Source organism: Phodopus roborovskii, unplaced genomic scaffold (assembly GCF_943737965.1).
Source record: "Phodopus roborovskii unplaced genomic scaffold, PHOROB, whole genome shotgun sequence".
NCBI classification, from domain to species: Eukaryota; Metazoa; Chordata; class Mammalia; order Rodentia; family Cricetidae; genus Phodopus; species Phodopus roborovskii.
Window position 1 is genome coordinate 44,823,342 of NW_026126418.1, and position 15,087 is coordinate 44,838,428.

At 40.2% G+C, this 15,087-nt stretch overlaps 1 protein-coding gene across 17 annotated transcripts in view; it reads right to left on the reverse strand.

Annotated features, from left to right (window-relative positions):
- Nucleotides 1-15,087, reverse strand: part of Pkp4 (plakophilin 4) — a 208,669-nt gene that overhangs the window by 48,281 nt on the left and 145,301 nt on the right. For 10 of the 17 annotated variants that reach the window (XM_051184644.1, XM_051184652.1, XM_051184645.1 and 7 more), the window contains one exon: nt 3-134. The exons of 3 other annotated variants lie outside the window; for them this stretch is intronic. In XM_051184644.1, coding sequence (XP_051040601.1) covers nt 3-134 — 132 coding nt within the window. The remainder of the gene's footprint in view (nt 1-2; nt 135-15,087) is intronic. 4 more of the 17 variants (XM_051184653.1, XM_051184648.1, XM_051184646.1 and 1 more) reach the window with 1 other exon arrangement.

Sequence of the window (15,087 nt, forward strand, 5' to 3'; positions counted from 1 at the left end):
ACCCTCACTTTCATGGAGAGACGTCTGTTCTGGTGAGTAGAGTGTCCCTTGTTCCTGCTCTGTCCTGATGAGATAGTTGTTGGGATGGACAGTGTCAGAAACTCTAGGTTTGCTTACACCAGTATTTGGCACATCTGTAAGAAAGTAAGTTTGTAGCTGAATTTAATGACATTACAGAAGAACTTGCTAAAAGGTATTGACATCTGTCAATAACATCCTATAATACACAGGTTACTAGAAGGCTCCGTTCACCTTAATAGTACAGTTATTTTAGCTTTATATATGTGAATGTGTTCCTCACACTCAATTTATTATTACACTTTGTTCAGTTTCATAAATGTTGTTTGTTCTGGTTACAACTCCCAAGTTACATTATGTCAAAACCTGAAAAATCCATCTTTGGAAAAATCCATCTCACAACTTCCTCCAAATACATTCAGAGGTAAACTAGGAAGGATGGCCAAACATTGGGGGTGTGGGGATATAGATCCTAAGTGTTTAAAGCAAAACCCAAGAGTACTCATGATAGACTCAGTGATCAAACTTGGAAGGCAAGACAGGCTGATGTTACAGTTCGTGTTGTTTACAGTGAAAGGAGGTCTACAATGTACTGATTTACAAGTAACAGAGGGACTAACATCTTACCTATCTGTCCCTTTAGTTTTTCCCAGAGGAACATATACAAGTCTAACCTGATAACTGTTGTTCTAATAAGCCTACTTCTCCCATAGCTTGTTTTATTGTCTACAGCATCATTTGCTACCTTGAACTTGAATGACAATCACCATCACCCAAACCAACTCATTGGCCTCTCCATCCAAACCTTTTTTTAAAAGCAGTACTTAGGTAATATAGCCCGTGCTGACTTTTGCACACTACTCGATAGCCTCTCTCCTCTCAGATGTGGAACATACATTTCTCCATGTTTGGGCTATTGCCATTTGATCTCCTTCGCCAGATTTAACTTTTATGGTGCTAACACACATTTCAGAAATGCTGCTTCACTTTCAAACATTTCAAACACTTTTCAAACATTTCAGCTAATTTCGAGTTCATTGTGAGCTCTATGGATTTCAATGTCTTCACTCAGATTTCTTCCTTCTTTCCTGGGGACCTATTATACGCTACACTGTAGGAAACTCTTACTGTCTGTCTAGTAAAATCTGTAAGTTCAAGGAGGCAGACTTTTGTCTCATTTCTGCAGTTGTTTCCCCAGTGCCTCAGGTAGTACCTTGTCCTCAGAGGCTGCGCAGTAAATCTGTTGAACAAACCTTCTGAGTAGCACTAGCAACTTTCTGTTCTGGGGTAAGATTCACACTGTACCATGCTCTACCTTTATTTATGTAGTCAATAAAGCTGATCTATGCAAAGTAGAGTACACGTTTTAGGCAACCCTAGTTGAGCCTGTCTAGAGATCATAGGAGGTGCAAAAGGGAACTGAGGAATCCTAGTGCATTCTGAGCCTTTAACTAAATCATGTCTGTTCCGGGACTGTGGGAAGGGATGCTGACATTCCTCATGGAGCTTCTAATAGGCCAAGTTCTGATCCATCATTTGACAGTACATCTCTAGGTGCTAGAAATCTGTGACAGCTCTGAATTCTCAAGTCTGGAATTTAAATGTAAGACTTCAGTTGTGTGTGGCCTCTGTGATAGATGGGAGAACACTGTCTGAGTCAGTGCGGGATAGTTAACATTGAAGAGAGAGTCTTCATTTGTAAGTCTTCTACTAGGAGTTTCTAGAGCTCTGCACATGTTATACGGCAATTCCTGAGGGAGTCTATTGAGGTTTCCTTAGCACACAGAGTCACAGGGAACCAGAACAACCACAGGGGCCACAGGGCCATTCACTCAGGCAGAGAATACTGGGCAGACAGGGGAGAAGCAACAAGGCTGCCACAGAGACTATTACAGTCCTAGGCTACACACACACGAGAAACACACACACACACACACACACACACACACCAGAAAAACACACAAACACCCCAGAAACACACCCCCCGCAACACACATAGACCCCAGAAACACACACACACCAGAAACACATACATACACACACACGAGAAACACACATACACACACACCAGAAACACACACGTGCACACACACACGAGAAACACACACGTGCACACACACACGAGAAACACACACACACACCCCAGAAACACATACATACACACACAAGAAACACACATACACACACAGCAGAAACACACACGTGCACACACACACGCACGAGAAACACACACACCCCAGAAACACACACACACACGAGAAACACACATACACACACAAGAAACACACCCCCCGCAACACACATAGACCCCCAAAACACACACACACACCAGAAACACATACATACACACACACGAGAAACACACATACACCAGAAACACACACACACCAGAAACACACACATACACACACGTGTGCGCACACGCACACACACACACAGACACACACACAAGAAAAAAACACACACACACCCCAGAAACACACCCACCGCAACACACATAGACCCCAGAAACACACACACACACCAGAAACACATACATACACACACACGAGAAACACAATACACCAGAAACATACACACACACACCAGAAACACACACATGCACACACGTGTGCGCACACGCACACACACACACAAGAAAAACACACACACCCCAGAAACACACCCCCCTGCAACACACATAGACCCCAGAAACACACACATACACCAGAAACACATATATATATACACACACACACGAGAAACACACATACACACACCAGAAACACACATACACACACCAGAAACACACATACACACACCAGAAACACCCCCCCGCAACACACATAGAACCCAGAAACACACACACACACACACTAGAAACACATATATACACACACATGAGAAACACACATACACACACACACCAAAAACACACACACAGAAACAGACACACACACCAGAAACATATGCCCATCTTTAAAAGAGTTTAAGACAACCCCCTGCCGTGTGTGTGTGTGTGTGTGTGTGTGTGTGTGTGTGTGTGTGTTACAAAGACTGAACCTAGGGCCCCACAGATGCTAGTCAAGCACTTTACTACTGAGCTGTATCCTCAGCACTAGTTTTAATTAAAGCCTAGAATGCCAATACGTGGAGGATTTGGGTTAGAAATACCAAGTGGTATGAAATGTCTCAGCAAGATGAAAAAAATTTCTTCGCAGAAACCCAAAACACTCAGTTTGTATTTGGTACCCTTAGAAAACTGCTAGACAGCCAAACCTACAACTATATACAGAGCTATTACTTACAAAGAGGGCCACATCTTAAAATTTTATTGTACCTGGGCTACTCTGCCTTTTTAGCCAATGGAATATTAATTCAGAAACTATGAGACAAGTAGTTAAACTTTTCTCCATGAGAAACATACAGGGCTGGGAAGTAGTTCAGTGGGCAAGCAATTGCCCAGCATGCACAAAGTCACAGGTTCAATTCCCAGTACTGAAGGCAGAAGAAAAAAAAAAGAATTCAATTGTGGACTGGGGAAACAGTCAGTTGGAAAAGTGTTTGTTTTGCAAGCTTGAGGGCCTGCTCAATCCCCTAAGCCACATAAAATGCCAGAATGGCAGCATGTACTTGTAACTGCAGCACTGGGGAGGTAGAGACAGGGGAGGCCTGGGGCTCCCCAGCCTGCCGGTTTATTAACGGGTGAGCACTAGGCCAATGAAAGGCTGCCTCAAAGGAGGTAGAGTTTCTGAGGGTGATATCCAAGGCTGTGTCCTGGCCTCCACAGACAAACACACAGATCTGCACATCTACGGGGCACGCAAGCAAGCACGCACACACACATACACACACAAAACTTAAACTAATTGAGAGAAAATACAAATAGGTAGAATGATTCTACATTGGGCATAGTATAAATAAAAATCACAAAAAACTATAACACAATTAGTATCTTTAAAAATAGAAAAGTATATCAAACAATATTACCCTAAACGCAACATTATCTATGTGCTCTTGAAGTCTTACCATCTGACTGTATTTTTTTTTTTTTTTTTTTTTTTTTTAAATTCAGTGCCCTAGGAGCCGAGTTCAGACAGCAAAAGGTACTAGTAAGGTAACTGGAGGACTCCAATACCACACCACCATACTACCAGAGTCTAAACAGGAGAGTTAAGCAACTGGCTGAGGAGAGGAGTGAGGTTTTGTATCCCATTTCTAAGCAAATATGCCAGGTAGAGTTGTGACAACTTGATAAAAAGATCTATTTAATATGAACTGTAAATCAATCAAGCTTTATAATATGCATAAGCTCCTCAGTCATTTTTCTCCTTCTGTGCAGCCCATCAGTAAGTATTCATTAAGACAGAAAGTGCTGAAATGCCTTCTCTGATTCATTACAACAAAGTTAAATGGGTTTTGAAAATGGTTTTGCTATTATTCACCGTGTTCCTTTGAACATTTATTAATTTATAAAGCATAAACAGACGCCCAGAAATGCATGTACTCACGGGCACAATGCACCAGATAATCAGAACACCAGTTTCCTAATTAATTGGCAAAGTTTTCCTGATTAAAGAAGGGTGAAGGTTGTGTCTATCAATGATGTATTATTTATGTAGTCTTACTTAACACCATAGCTTAAGTGGAAGAAGGTACCATGCTAATTCAGAGACACCAGAGCCATAAAGTACAGGGTGAACCATCTCATGACTAGTACTGTAATCTGGAATGACACATTTGGTCAGGATAAGAAATCCAAACATTTAAAAGACAAACATGTGAGTGCTACTTTTAACTGCATCCTGAACAACATATACTCAAAAGACATCACAAACATGTTTTCATGGACATTTTCAAACATCAGTTAGTATTTTCTAAGAAAGCGTGTTTCTAAGAATAGAGCCCAAACATTTTTTTAAGATGCAGTGAAATCTCCTTCTGCGCCTAAGAATGGAAGATTACTGGAATCATGGAATCCTTCCTGCCTGTCAAATTCCACCTAATTGCTCTATATTTTTTTTAAGGTAATTAATTAAAAAAAAGTTTCATCTATGGAAAACATTAGCAGGCTAAGGGTAATAATGAGAGGCTGACATGTTATCTACCTCAGGAAGTTCCTAGTCAAAGATGGAGTACAACATATTTTTTCCTTTCTGCAATATACACCTCCAAACAGATAACATACAGAACATTTGCTTAGAGTAAAGAATGGAGTCATTAAAAGGGCTTTGCTTTGTTAAGCCACATCATGCTGTCAGACTATATGAGGAGAGGGAGGTCTGCACTGTGTAAATCACCATGGAAACAGGGACCTAGAGCTCAGTGGAGATCTCAGGCATATACAACACTGTAACTAGTCTTTCACAGTCCAGTGTGCTGGAAGCTTGGGCTGGGTTCTCCTTGCTATTCTCCCCATCTTCCAAGTTGTTATGGGGTGTAAGAGATGGGAATTTCTAAGGGTTCTTTCCAAATCAGGTCTGTGAACTGAGGAACAGCACGGACCTTCCCAATGGTCCCCGAGCCTCTCCACCCCTGAATCGACCTCAAATGCAGGGGGAGTCTACTTTCTCCAAGCAGATGTCTCAGAGGCCTCTAATGCTTGAAGCCATGTTCCAGGGGAAGTTCTGAAAGAGGACCTAGGCCTGGTATCAAAATGATTCCTCCTATTTTTAGTACTTTGTGGCTTGTAAGATGTATCCCTACAGCAGACAGCCAGGCACAGAGGGAAGGAGATCACCTGGAAATATGTTTGGAAAGGAAGATTGAAACAAGGTGATAGAAACATGGAACACAAAAATGCTCCCTAGTACATGAAAAGGAGGCAGGCTGATATGTTAAGAATATTAAAGATACATAGGAGTTTGCTGACTCAACTAAAGGTTACTGTGTACATATAATACACTTTCAAGGCTGGAATTTTAATGGAAGTACAGATTTGAGAGAAAGGGTTGAAGCCCATTTTCTTGAAATTATTTCTAGTCTGGTTTTCTTCACTATGACTAAGTGCTAATGAATATTTATATAATTTTCAAATATTCATGATAGCCCTGAAATTTTGCTCATGTAGAAAATGCTATATGAAAAGCTCTGGGAAATAGAAAACCACTGATGAAGTACCTTCTAGTTCACTTCTAAATGCTCTCCCTGAAGTTCACGCTAAAAGCTTACCTGTCTGTGTGTCTCATTTTGTGGCTGAAGCAACCTTTCTGTTTGCTCACTGATACAGCAATGATGCTTTGACTTCTACAGCAACAAGCTCGAAAAGTACTCTGGTTCTATGGTGCACCAGAGACACCTCACAAAAGATATGCTAAACTCCTGAATTTTATCCTAGAATATGAAACCATTAAGACAATTTCAGGGGGAAAAAAGGAATAGGGATTTCCATACATAACCATAGCAAAATGTTTATTAGCTATTTTTAGTGTGTGCAGAAATTAAAACACAGGTGTTTAACCTGACAGAAGAACACATGCTTTGTAACTATAAAAGGAAATCCAGAAAAAAATGAGAAGAAATGTAAAGTGGGGGATGAATGAACCAGACACAAAGTTATCAGCTAAGTACTCTGCAATGTCAATGGGCTTTGGCTTCATTTTAGGAAAGTTAAAGAAAAAATTAAGAAGCTAGGTATGGCAGTGAGTAACTATAACCTTAGTCCTTGGGAAGTTGAGTCAGAAGGGTCATATGCTTGAGGTCTGGTGGCTACAGAAGCAGATAACCTCCACGTGGTGACATAAAAAGTCATTAACCTAGGGGAAAATACAGCTAAGTATTTGAAGTCACTCTCAAATGATTTCTCAGACACATTTTATTTCTTTTGGAAAAAAATGCTATCAAATATAGAAGAGAGACTATGAGGAGGCTGGTGAGATGGTTCAGTCGTTGTGAGGGCTGGCTGCTCTTGCTGAGGACCCATGTCAGGAGGCTCACTGTCACCTGCAAGTCCAGCTCCAGAGGATGTGACACCCCTTCCTGTTTTCTGTGGATACCTGCCTTTACATGCATACACACGTGTTCAAACAAAATGTCTTAGGACAAAGAAAAAAATGGGGGTATCTGAGAACACAGAGATGCTACATATTCTTTAGAGAAAAGCAAAACCAGGCAGGCATGGTGGTGTACCAGCTTAGACTAGCTGAGCCTTTTAATCTACAAACAGAACAAAGCAAACCACATCTCCACAGGAAGCTGTAAAGGATGACACTCCCTAGCAAAGAACACAAATGAGTCTTCTGAAATAAACTTTTCTACTCTTCTCCAGGGTATCTGCATGGATAAACTCATTAAGGCAAAACCAAGTGTGGACGAGTGCAGCAAGGAAATGGGGAATCCCAGGTGGTAAGTCCAAGCAACAACCACAACCACAGACAGGCCCTCAGGCTCTACACTGAGGAGGGAGGGGAATGGTGAGTTCTCATACTTGGTTATTTCTATTACATTTTAGAAAGTTAATGGAAGATTCTTATATATCACACAAGTAGGAGAAATTTTAAATATCAAATGGTAAATCTTTACACTGTGTACTAGCTCTACTTAAACTTTGGGGATGCATTCATTTAACACATAGAAGTGTCTCAGAAACAACTGACATGTGTCTGTTAAAGCAAAATTCTACTATTCTTATCTGATGGTGACTCAAGCACAAACAATAATAACTCATAGTAGAAAGTCTGATTTTCACTATACAGGTGTGGCTTGGTGTCCAGCACCAAGTAGGGAATGGCTCCAAGATTCCAAGATACAAGAACCTGTGGATGCTGAAGATGCTTATGTACTGTGTGTGTGTGTGTGTGTGTGTGTGTGTGTGTGTGTGTGAGAGAGAGAGAGAGAGAGAGAGAGAGAGAGAGAGAGAGAGAGAGAGAGAGAGTGTGTCTCACATGGTAGCATGGCAGCCTAAACGGGACCTTTATATAAAATGAAGGGCAGTTGCATCAACACACAACCTCCTATACACTTTATATCCAGACTTATCACAACCAGTAAGATGTAAATGTTCCAAGTCACTGTACTGAATTATTTAGAGAAGGACAAGGTGAGATCCACAAAGACACAATCATCACAGTCTAAATATTATGCACCCGAGAAAGATATTTCAAATATTTTCTGTCTGCAATGGGAGGTCAGTGCAAGTAATTCTGTTTAATAAAAAAAAAGTTCATTAAAAAAAATCTCAAGCATAAAAAAATACATGAATTAAATAATACCTACTTGCTGGAAAACCCATGAATTTGTTCCACAGTAAGTTCCTATGGTGGTACAAGCCTCTCATTTCAGCACTCAGGAGGCAGAGAGGCAGAAGGATCTCTGTGAGTTCCAGGACAGCCTTGTCTACAAAACAAGTTTCAGGACAGCCAAGGCTACACAGAGAAACCCTGTCTTAAAACACCAAACCAAACCCACACAAACCAAAAAAACAAAACAAACAAACAAAAAACCCAAAACAAAACAAAGCAAACGAAAATCATGTACAACACAACCAACCTTTTCTGTCTTTTATCCAGGTATCATTTTAACCCCAATTATTTCAAGTAATTTATATTTAATCAAGTTCACACTTCTAATAATGTCCATTTATATTTTCCTTTCTTTGTTACAGAATTTTAGTTCCTCTTTTAGGAAATTAGTTATCTCCAAATACTTCCATGTCCCTTTATAAAACCAGGACACTATACAACTGTAATTATTTTAATATCATATAATGATTTCACACTCAAATTTTTCTGGTGTCTTGAAAATGTTTCTGTTTAGCTCTCTTATACTAGTTAGCTAGAAAGAAGACTCTGTCTTGTTAGTACAACTGCTACTTAAGCCCCTTAATGTAGAAAGGGATGACCAATGCTAAATTTCATGTAATGTCTTGTCTCACTGAGGGAACCACAGCAATCATAAGCAGTCTTATGGGCGCCTTCTTCCAAACCCAAATTATCAAGTTAATTGTGTGTGGTGAAGCCTGAGCACAGAGTTAAGATGCCCTACAGGTGATCTGATATATAGAAAAGTTTGGGAACATTTGGGGTGAGGGCTGGAACCTGAACTACTCCAACGATGGTAGAGAGGGATACTTTCTGTTTGTTTGAGTAGTGGCTATCTCATGACTTTTAAGAAGAAAAATATGCCTGATTCTTTTCAGCTGTATATGAATCCACAAGGAAGTAGACCTGACAGGATACATTACAGTAATTCAGTTATTCCAAGGTCATGATACTTTTCAGTGTCTGAAAGAACTAATCAAATAACGACTGTCAGAGTGTATTGTAATCTCTATGGAACACTCTGATTTACCAATATTTAATAATGAGTTATTTAAATGTCTTCATTCTGTTCAGTGTGCCTATAAATTTAATGATAAGAGTAAATTTAAAACGAATGACTTTTAAAAATCTTATTTAAAAACTCAATAACTTACTGAAAGTTTAAATATGCATCAAGATTTCCATTCTGGTACTCTGGTAATATTGAGCACATGGGAGCTCTAGTTGGCATTCACAGTGGAAAAGGCCATTAAGCATTTTTAATAGGCAAACTACAATGTCAAAGTGTAGACAGGTGCTCTTCCCTGGCAGTTCCAGTTCTGGAAATCTGACAGAGTAAGGAGATTTTAACCTGTTTGTCCGAGTAAAAAACTGATAGGGGGAAAAAAAATACCACTCACCTCTTTAGAAGACAAAAGCGTATCTTTTTATCCTTACATAGAAACACAAGATTTTTAATGGTTGAAAAGGAGAAGGAGGAGGAGGAAGAAAAGGAGGAAGAGAAAGTCAGAAGGCAACAAATAGTGTGGTAATTTGTGTGAAGCACAACTAAATTCACACCTGTGCTTATTTACGGACACAGTTTAGAACAGAGTATCTGGCATAAAATGCACCAGCTATTAGTCCTCTCTGTGTAGGCTGACAGAGGAGGTGCGGCTATGGAATGGGAAGGTGTAGGAACGAAGTGAGGTTTCTATGTACTACAGTGTTTCTACACTTTTAAGTTCTAACAAACAGAAAGCATATTTTACTTTTGTATAGCCCCTTCTGTGTCTCTGGCTAAGTCAGGCTTCAAACTTGGACCCAAGTTTTGGTTTTACAGGAACCTCTTATCTTTCTGGCATTTGGAAGAGAAATGGGAAGAGAATGAATGTTAAATGTTGTCATTTGTACAGTTGATAGCCACAATAAATCATAACACTCAAGATCTCCAATAATACAGTAGTCATTTTACACATGAGTGCTGATTTAATAGTCTATTTGTTACTATGTACAAAATAACACCGCTTCCTACTGTAACCCCTTCACGAATTCTCCACATTTCTACTGAGGCATAACCTGCTCCCATTTAAACTCCTGGCTTATGTCATGATGAACGAAGCTGTTTTGTGTTGCAAATTACTTGTTCCAGATGGAGAAAAGACAGAAAGAAAAATCGTCTTAAGTCTAGTCCCTCATTTATTGATAGTGTTTGTATCTGGGAGCTTACACCCACTCTGGTGGCAGAATTTGTATCTATACATTTTAAAAACAACAACAAAAAATTCCTCTCTATATAAATATGTAGATCCTACCATTATAGTCTTAAACATGACAAAATACATTACCTTCTAATACCACACGGGGCTGAAATCAGTGGAAAACATTCATAAATCATGACATTTCAATACACTGCATATACAGTAAATGTATAGTATATAGTACTATGAAAGTAAATAATTGCTTTAAAATTTCTATTTTATTACAATGCTTTCCTGTCCCTTCCACAATTATTATCAAATATTGAAAGAATTAATGTTTTCTCCCTACTCATCTGAAACTACTGGGCACATGTAAAGCCCTGTGGGTCAAGTACAAGTTTCCTGTATTTCATTATCTTGTGTCCTTTGTTGACTTGTTTTTTGAGAAGCCCTAATCTTTTTGAACTCTTGAATTATTTACTTCTGAGTACCAATGCCCCATACCACTTACTTAATATTCATTAATCTTTTGTATACTTCTTTCTAGGAACCATGATAGCGTTAAAAGCAATGGGCCTGGCCACGTCTGGTGGTTCAGGCCTATAATGCTGGTTACTGGGAAGACTGAAGCAGTAAGATCCCAAGTTCAGAGTGAGTCTGAGGCCAGCCTTAGTACAAGGGGACTGGGAATGTAGCTCATGGTAGCTGGCAGAGGGCTTGTTTTGCATGCACAAGGCCCTTGCTTCAATGCCCAATTACAAAGAAAAAAAGAAAAGGGAAGGGAAGGAAAGGAAATCCCTTTGCCCCTAAACAAGAAAAGTAAAACAATGGGTTTTATTGACCATGTAGTGGGTAGAATGGACCAGTGCCTTTCAGCTCTGCAAGGTATGTGCTTCTGGTCTAATCCAGTTTTCTGAGACTGACTCCCCATCCCCCAACTTCTCACACAGAACTTCTCAAACTGGCAGCTTCTCAGATTATAGTGATTTTTTTTTTTTTCTTTCTTTCTGGAACAGAAAAACTGTGAAATTGTGATTTGTAGCAACTTACATTTCGCAAGCTATAGCCAGAGCATGTAAGCAACAACCAGTCAACAGTGACAAAAGGACTAATCTTGTCATCTTGGCTTCCTAAGTGTCTTTCTGACCTCCAGACACTGTTACAGTTCTAAGAATTGATGTGTTTTACTCCTACAAAAAGAGGTACACCTACATGTTTCTTTTCATGAAAGATGTTCTACATGGAGCATCTACTATGAAAACAGTCTGTGCCTATTGAAAAGTTTAAATCCCCCCAGTGGTAAGGAAGCTACCAAGGCGATAAATCAGATCAGGCTGAGTCAGTAAGTCCAAGTTTAATCTGAGCAGAGCAAAGCAACTCCTCAGGGACCCTTGGGAAGGCAGGGGAAGAATCACGAGGCAAATATGGCTACCCAGGGCTTATACAGCCTATCATTGTTGTCTTGAGCAGCCCCAGGGAAGGGTGTGGTTTGGAATGGGAGGGGTGAGATCGCAGGGGTGGAATGGGGCCCATAGCTGGAGATGCCCAACACCTATGCTGCCATTCTTGCTCCCTTTAGCCCTTTATTATTTTAGTACAGGCTTTGTGGTATTCTGGTATTATTTCCTATTCCATTACATATTGTCTTAAATGTTACCTCAAGCTTTGAAGGGTCATAACCAATTGTACAAATACAAGACATGTTAAGAGATATGCAGGGGTACATGACGAAAAATGACACACCTGTCAAACAAAACAGAAGACAGCATGGGATGACACTCCCTCTGAATTGTTAGAGCAGAACACAGGTTACCAGAGATGTGAGACGAAGAAAAATACAAAGCAGAGATTGTATTTACAAAACAGTAAAATCTCCTTTCTACAAAAGAAAAATAAGAGGTGTACTGATGCTTTATAACGTGTTGTAGAAAATGCAGAGTAACGAAGCCAATAGGCAAAGAGCTGAGGAAGCCCAGTGCTTCAGAGCATCGTCATCACTTTATAGGCAAGTGGTACAGACCCACAGATGCAGGATTTGGTAAGTGCCATCTCTTCCTCATCCTTTGGGAAGTGTCTCTTTATAAAAAGCCTACCATTTTTAGTGCATGGAAAATACCGCACATCATCTACCGACCACCAAACAAAACCAGATTTTCCTGGGCTGAATTACAAAGAAATGGAAGTCTTTGTGCTTAGTGCATCCCAAGTTCTTCCTTAAATGCTGCAGTAAACTGGCTATTTAAAACCAAAATTCAACAGCTGGGTTCAGTTTTGACATTTCAACAGAAGGTGGCATCCTCATGAGCTCCTCCAGACATCAACGCCATGCCTTGCTAACAATTCACCTTCTTTCTGGAAGGCTTTTAAGGGAATGAACTTTTCAAATCAAATCTGTAAAACCTTTCAAGAGGGAGAAAAAGGCAGAGAACCCGTCTGTGAGAAAATGCAAAACATAAAGATGATGAGAACAGTAATGGACCTTCAGCCACATCCCTCCTGTGTGATTCTTTCTTACAAAGGCAGCCAAGAAAAGAACGAAGGTGTTTTTGCTTGAGACCAAGTCAAAGACACAGCATACTGAAGACCTTTGAAATATTTCCCACATGTTAAGGCCATCCCTGCTCATTCTGGGCAAGATTTTTAAAGGATAGTCTGTTCATGCTTCCACAGACACAAATTAATACAACAGGGTTTACTACAGTAAAAAGGACATCAAAACTGTCATTTTATTCCAATTATTAATCTACACACAAACTTGTAAAGGGCATCTATTATCTGCTAGAAAAAAGGAGCACAAAAGGAATTGGATTTTACTTTTATTCATAAATTCGATTTTCAGTTTTCCTGCCCTGGTAGCTATAACTGACTGTTATGGCCACCGTTTAGATGTTGCAAACATGGCTAAAAGCAGGCTAATATCAGAAAAATATGATTGATTCTATGAGGCTAGGAGAAAGTACATACACTGCCATTTACGGCTGGTAGATCAGAAAGTGAAAACCACCCTGAAAAGCAATAAATACATGAATGTAAGGCCAGGGCTAGAGTAGGAGTTTGGGCTATGGTGCTAGGTAACTTGGAGTGTGAAGAGGGGCCCAGCTGTGGTGAGGGCAGCAGAATTGCTACAGCTACTGCATCTCTCTCCTGCTGCTGTACTTGGGGGATATGTAGGCAGCATTTAATTGTTATGTACTTAATTTAAATATATTTAATGCTGACATGTGCATATATCTTACATATTCTTATATATTTTACATATGAGATGACTGCACAGCTTACTGGAGTGATGAAAAATTAAAAAGGAAAACACATACACACATACACAACCCTGTGAAAACTTTTTGAGAAACTTCAAGAAAAATGTCATGCATATTAATGGGTATTTGTTACTTGTCTATGACACAAATCCTGAAGATGGTGACCTAAGTATGGAGTGAAGGAAGAGGGGTCCAAGAGGTCCTAGATACTGCATCCCCCATCGTGCATCTTCATCTGTCTGAACTGTGCATTACATGCAGACAGGAACAGCCAACACCTGCCTGGGGTTGGTAGCTAACACTCTCTAGCTGCCTGCTCTCAGCAGCTGAATGGTAGAGAATGTCAGAGGACAGGAACCACACCCCATCTCAGCTTCAGACAGCACTTCTGCCACAGAGTGCATCTTCCTGACTCCAATGAATACCAAACAATTCCCACCCAACCCCTGTGCCAACTCTGTCAACTCTAAGACTCCGACAAAGCCCAGCACCTGTAGCCCACAGCCCTGGGGACGGTGGCAGACATTTGGCAGCGTCAGTCTCTAGGGTGCTCCACTATCCAGCTGGATCTCTCGGCTCTTCCAACCTTGCTTTCGTAACCACAGGTTCTCTACATCAGTTCCCTACATTGAACTAGCTGGTATGGATTCTGCTTTCCCAGCCAAAGTCTGAGGCAGAGATGCAGCTCTTATAGCTGGACTCTTAACCATCAAACAGGACGGAACAGGACTCATTCTTAGGAAAATTTATATTTTCCTGATACAAAAGACATTAGGGAGAAGAAGGAAGAGGCTCAGTATCATAGACTTGGAGGGAGGGAAATTGAATACAATCTTCTGGAAAAGCAACTTGGTTACACACATCAAAGACCTTACCAGCAAACACACACCTTACATAATTTTTTCCCTAAAAACCTAATAGATACATTTTTATATAGTTGTATTACCGCAGTTAGTTATTTATAGTAAAAATCAGAACAAATTGCAATGTCCAATAATAGAGACATATACAGATAAGGAGGATATTTATAGTTCCCCTTTCTGGCATCTCCCCACCACTTGTCACAGTCCCTGCGGCAAGTCTCCATTAAATTCCAAGATCTAAGAGAGCAAGGCTTCTGCGTTAAATGCTGACAATCGTGTGCCACACCAGTTCAAGGCTCTCAAGAAATCCTAATTATGCAACACTAAAGATGAATTCATAGAAGAGTTTGAGACTCAATAATAGCTACTTAGCATCTGGGGAGGCAGAGGCCAGTCTTGGTCTAGTTCCAGGCCAACTAGGGATATATATGCAGTGAGACCCTGACTTAAAAAAAACAAACAATAACACATCTCCAAAGGGCAACTAGGTGCAACACACAGAAAAACTGAGATGAGATAAATTATGAGTAAT